General features: G+C 56.3%; 1 protein-coding gene across 3 annotated transcripts in view; it reads left to right on the forward strand.

Annotated features, from left to right (window-relative positions):
- LOC102996559 (uncharacterized protein KIAA0513) overlaps positions 1-6,000 on the forward strand; it is a 56,247-nt gene that overhangs the window by 41,782 nt on the left and 8,465 nt on the right. For all 3 annotated transcript variants that reach the window (XM_028477679.2, XM_028477680.2, XM_055078937.1), the window contains exons 2-4: positions 2,335-2,815; positions 4,852-4,951; positions 5,743-5,816. In XM_028477679.2, the coding sequence (XP_028333480.1) occupies positions 2,481-2,815; positions 4,852-4,951; positions 5,743-5,816 (509 nt within the window). In that variant the 5' untranslated portion in view covers positions 2,335-2,480. The remainder of the gene's footprint in view (positions 1-2,334; positions 2,816-4,851; positions 4,952-5,742; positions 5,817-6,000) is intronic.

The raw sequence follows: 6,000 nt of genomic DNA on the forward strand, positions 1-6,000 counted from the left end.
CATAACTGTTTTTTGACTGTTTAGAATTATTTTCTCAGAATGAATTCCAAGCATTTGAATTCCTGGATCAGAGGAGAGAAAAATAAGAATGGTAGAAATTGCTTTCTAAAGTCTTATTTATCCCTATTGCCGGGATTGTTTGAGAATATTAGTTTTATCTTAATCTCATCTGCTTTGGGGTTATAAGTTTCAAATTTTTGCTTATTTGGTAGTGTAAGCTGGCACCTAGTTGTTTTGATTTGCCCATCTACAGGTGTGGTTATTAGTATGGGTTGAAGAATTGTCTAAGCACTTAATAATAAGATTTCCTCTTGTGCGCCATGCCTACTTGAGTAGTTTGTGTATCTATTAGAAGATAGATTTTTTAGTTGGGTTTGGGTGAATTTATCATACAGATACGATTAACTCAATTTTCCTATCATAGTGGCTGCCAACATTTTCCTAGTGTGTGATTTTCCTTTTTTAATATCCGGTGAGTCATCACAGGTGTTATTTTCTGTTCTTTGGAGAATCTGTGAGTGTGGTTTCCGGAAGGACCTTAGAGAGCTAACCTGACCTCAGTGTCTGACGGGGACTCTGGCCCAGAGAGCAGAGGCCACAGCTCACCGGCCCTGCTGGTGAGGAGGGGCCAGGGCTGCCCTGGCCCTGGCCCACGACTCCTTAGTCTGTGTTGCCACCTGATCTCCTAAGACTCCCTATTGCTCTCCTGGCCCAGAAGGTTCTTTTGAGCTGAGGTGTATGCGTCTCTGTTTTGGACCAAGGCAGGCTTTGGAGGACTCTCCGAAGGGGGGCCGTTGCCACTCCAGTGACACGGAGCCAGCCATTCCATCCTTCTGACTCAGGGCATCTAAAAATATCCCGGGCTGGGGAATTTGGAGGAGCCCATAATCGATTCGTGAACATTAAGCTCTAAACAGGCAGTGAATGCAGCTTTGGTATTGAATTACCCTCAGAAGGTGCGTTAGTTTCAGTGTCGGCAGCCACCTGTCTGCCAGGTGTTGTCCTAGATATTTGGGGTCTGTAGAGGTGGAGGATAGGGACAGTGCCCAGGATCAAGTTGGACTCTTATATCAGGAGGGCTTTGACTTAGTGCTTAGCTGTCTGCCCCTCGTCATGGGGGAGGGAGCCCCGGACCTGGCAGGTGACCCCTGAACTGACCAGCAGGAGGCTGGCTTAGAAGCGAAGACCCTAATCCCAGCGCTGCCTCCATCGTCGACTGCCCGGCTCTTAGAGCGTGTTCACGGTCAGGTCTGGTCATCCATCCAGCAAACGTACAGCGGACACTTAGTTAGGACTCTGTGCGGGGCACTCGCATTGCTCCAGAGGCGGCTGAGGCATGGTCCACCCCTCAGGGGATTGTACTTCAGTGGGATAAACAGAAATACCCACATCTGCCTATCAAACAAGCAGACTTAGCAGTGAGTGTGAGTAAAATGCCGGTGGGGCCACGCAGGGATCAGTAAATAGTTTGCACAGGGTCTGAGTGAAGCTTCTCAGAAGAGAGGAGCAGACACCAGAGGTGATGCCGTTGCCCGGGGCGGCCGCAGTGTAGGGAGGGGGTGGGGGTGGGGGGTCCAGCGGCACATGCTGCTTAGAAACCATCAGAGGGAGGGACCTCCCTGGCCGTCCCGGGGTTAAGACTCCGCGCTTCCACTGCAGGGGGCGCGGGTTCAGTCCCTGGCTGGGGAACCAAGATCCCGCATGCCACGCGGTGCGGCCACAAAACAATGAAAATCATTAAAAAAAAATGTGCCAGCAGATCTTGTGTCTGGTGAGGTGCTTAAAAAAGAAAAGAAAAGAAAAGAAGAGAAAGAAACCATGGGAGGGTTTACGGGGATGATGAGAGGGGACACATATCCGACAGCCAGGAAGGTGCTGGGTCTTGAGTGGGAAAATGCTAAGAAAGGAACCCGGGAAGGAAGGGACGTGGGCCTTGGAGACCCGTGCACCTAGCGTGAGCCTGATGACACCGTCTTCAGTGGCTGGTGACCCAGCAAGAGTGGGCGGCAGACGGCCGTCGGCGGTGATTTCTGTTCTGACCGGCCTCAGTCTGGTCGGCCGGAGTCGGGAGAGGGCCGGGGGGTGCAGCCCCCTCGAGGTCTCCTTGCTTAGTTTGGAGAAATCCTGACGCACGGTGTGTGTTTGTTCATTGTTTGCCCACCGTATAGCAGGTGTTTAGCAGTAAGTGGGCACTAGGAAGATGACATCAGCAGAGAGGTGGCCCCAGTCCTGGAAGTTTGCAGCCTCTTCCAGGGCATTCGTGCCCCAATTCATTCCCCTTATATGGAGAGACGCTCTCGTGGTGATGATGACGTGTCTCTGCTTCCATTCCAGATGCCTTAGGGCCCCGTGGGCCGCCCCGGAGGACTCAGTCCCGGTGGCCAGCGGCTCCCAAGCAGCTCGCGTGCGCTCAGCCTCAGGCTCCCGCTGACGCACCTGGGAACCTCGTTCACCAGCCCCCGCCCGGCACCCCCCGAGCCATGGAGGCCCCCGAGGTCCCCGTGGGCTCGCTGATTGACTTCGGGGCCGGGGCCAAGCCATCCACCTCCTCGCCCCTGGAGGTGCTGCCTCCAAAGCTGCAGGACGGGGACAGCTCCCCGGGCGAGGGCGCGTCGGAGAGCGAGACCACGGAGTCGGCAGACAGCGAGAACGACATGGGCGAGTCGCCCTCACATCCGTCCTGGGGCCAGTACCGCCGCTCCTCCTCCAGCGAGTCCTTCTCGTCCAACCAGAGCACCGACTCGGCCAAGGATGAGGAGCTGCTGGAACGCCGGGAGTTCATGCGCAGCTACGTGGAGAAGATCTTCTCCGGAGGGTGAGCCCCTCGCAGGGCGCCACCGGCCCGGGCTCCAGGCCTCACCAGCTGCTGGCCCCCTCGCGGTCTCCGCCCCACCCCAGTGCACGTAGGCCCCCTTGGGGAGCTCCCGCCACTGCTTCCCTCCACTCAGGGCCCTGGCTTTGCTTCCGCGGCATCTCGGGTGGGCCCCCATGGGCACGCCTTCAGAGGTGGTTATTAGCTGGCTGTGAATTAGGGGCAGTACAAGGCCAGGAGGTTTCAGTTACCCGCAGCCCTTGGGACGCTCTCGGGCAGCTGAGCCTCGAGCAGCTGCTAGGAGGGGGACCCACCCTTGCACCTCTTTCTGGCCTCGCGTTGGTGGTTCTTGACAGTGCGAACGAGGAGCAGTGACAGTTGTAGCACAAGTGTGGCCTGGAGTGAGAGCGGAGGCCAAGGAGTCGGGAATTTGTCCGACTCACGGCTCTTGCCGTCTCAGCAGCGGAAAGGGGACGCGCCGCCAACCGGGTTCAGGCCTCAGGTCTTGACGGCCGGTCTCGCATCGTTCACAGCAGTGCGCGAAACGCTGGAGGTCCTGCTCCTCAGATCGCCTCTGGGACCCGCCAGCGTCAGCGTCGCGGGGGGGCGGGGAGAAATGCAGAGTCGTGAGCCCCGCCTGGCCCACTGAGTCAGAATCTGCATTTCAACGAGGCCTCTAGACATGCACGCATTGCGGCCTGAGGAGCTCTGGCTGAAGGGACCCTTTTCCAATTTCGTTAAAGCGTAAGAAGAATTTCTGCCTGTTGAGGCCGCGCACCGAGGATGTTCTTTCCTGCTGAGATTTAGGCCCCTCGTTTGTTAACTGGCAAGATTGATTCCCACCTTTTCCAGGTGTGCCTCAGTTTTCTCTGCAGTTAGAAGGGGGAAGGGTTCTAGGATCCTACTATTTGACTGTCCCCAGAGTGCTTTTATGTTTGATTTTGAATGCATTCTGGGAGAGCAGTAGACGTGGCTTCCTACTCATTTTGTTTGACTGACACTGAAATTAGTCAGCTTCCTCTGAGTATACCCAGTTAACGAAAAGGGGAGAAAGCCCAGAAGCTCACTAATTTGCCAGGAAGGCCAGTCTAGATTTGTGACAGGCAGTTGACAGCATGGAACGTGGACAAGTGAGTCAGATGCATCTTTAAGAGCGTTCCCAAACTCCCTGCAAACGCCTGGCAAAGTCTCACATTTCATCTGGTGTCGGTATTTGGGATAAATGAGACCAAGATGTTTTCTATAAAGCCTTAAATGAATGAAGTTGCGGAAGGCGGTGCATCTTCAGCCTTCTGCTCCCGCCTTGTAGTCATTACCTTTGGGGTAGAGTACTGGCCCCCCACGAAGACGATTGGAAGTGGTTTGAGATCAGGTGAGCATTTTGTCCACGCTGGCGGGGGTGACCCCCAGGCCTGGGGTCCCCCGATCTTCACCCCTCACCCAGAGCCACGGAGAGTCGGAGAGCAGACCGGCTCCTCGGAAGCGCAGAGGAGTAAGCAACCATGCCCTCCTTCTGAAGGCTGGAGGTGGCGCCACCTCTTGTGTTCCTTGGCCTCGGTGGGTCCTGCTGAGCCGCAGCACGTTAGGGATTCTTGAATCCAGTCGGTGGCTCCGTGCCGACCTCAGCAGCAAAGATGGGGGGCAGCGGACGAGCTGGAGAGCCAGGCCCTCGGAGAGTTGTGGAGCCCTTGTGAGTGCCCGGACCTCCCTGAGGCAGGAGGTCGGGGGCGTGCACGTGGCCTTTGGAGCCCGGAGCTCTGGATGGGCCTCCCACCTGCCACTCCCCCGCTGTGTGTGATCCTCTGAGCCAGGCCCCTCATCCTGCAAGCAGAAATAATAGCGCTTCCTCTCGGGGTTGCCCGGAGGCCGAGATGAGCGTCCGCGCGTGGCGGGGGCGGGTTACCGTCGGGGCTCTGTGGTGCGGATGCCGGGGGCCGACCGCACTTAGAAGTCCCTCTCCTTCCTCTTTCCCTACTGTAGCCATTTTTGTTGCAGAGGATTCAAGCTTCCCTGCCTTTGCCCTTCGCCCTCTTTTCCAGGGAGGACTTGGACCAGGAGGAGAAAGCCAAGTTCGGAGAGTACTGCAGCAGTGAGAATGGAAAAGGCCGGGAATGGTTTGCCCGGTACGTGAGCGCCCAGGTAAGAGGGGTGACGCCGGGCTGCGGCGTGGGGCAGCCCCCCCGCTCTGGAGAAGGGAGCTGAGGAAAACGATCCCGCAGGAGAAAGCGTAAAGCTCGTCTGGAGATGTTATAAAGTCTGATCAGAATAGTGGAAGATGCCCCACTAGAAAGGAATGCGGGGCTGTCAACCTCGTGAAATTCCAGAAAAGTTCGTCTTTTTAAAGACAAGCACGTGGGCTATGTCCACACATGTTTTTATTAAATAACCTCCAATATTCCGTTTTTGTAAAGATAAAATATTCAAGAGAATGACAGCCATGTATGTAAGCTCAGATAAACAGTAAGTTTTAAAAACAGCCAGTAGGTTCTTTTTATGTTTTTCCTGTAAAGTGGATTAAGTTCTTCGTTTTTAAAGTATTTTTTGGTCACAAATAATGTATTCTTCCAAGAAAAATTAGCAAATACAGATAAGCAAAAACAGAGAAAGTGCCCATACATCCCCCACCCAGAAAACAGCCAGCGTTGTCATCTTGGGGCCCCATCCCCCTGTACTTTCCCACATGTGGGTGAGTGCGCGAAGTTCCTAGTTTTAAAAGTCTCACAAGGGGACCCAGGAAACACCCGAGTGATGGTCGGGGGAGCGGGGGGGGGCAGCCCTCCGCGGGGTCCCGGTTTCTGGGGAGCAGGGCCTGTCCTGGGCTCGTGCCCCGGCTGTGTTTAGAGATGCTGGGCCGGGTGAGCACGCAGCCCCTCTGAGCTGGTGCACCTTCGCCAGCGGCCGCCTGACGCAGCTGCCCTCTTCCCGGACAGCGCTGCAACTCCAAGTGCGTCTCGGAGGCCACCTTCTACCGCCTGGTGCAGTCCTTCGCGGTGGTCCTATTTGAGTAAGTGATGCTGCGGCTTGGCGCCTCCGTCCTGACCTCCGTCCTGACCTCTCGTCCTCCCCCCCTCCCTCCCTCCCCACCTGGGAGATCCCAGTGGTGAGAACCAGCCGCGTGCGTCATCGGCTCAATTGCTCCCCCCCCCCCCCCCCCCCCCCCCCCCCCCCCCCCCCCCCCCCCCCCCACC

This window comes from Physeter macrocephalus, chromosome 17 (genome assembly GCF_002837175.3).
Source record: "Physeter macrocephalus isolate SW-GA chromosome 17, ASM283717v5, whole genome shotgun sequence".
Lineage (NCBI taxonomy): Eukaryota > Metazoa > Chordata > Mammalia > Artiodactyla > Physeteridae > Physeter > Physeter macrocephalus.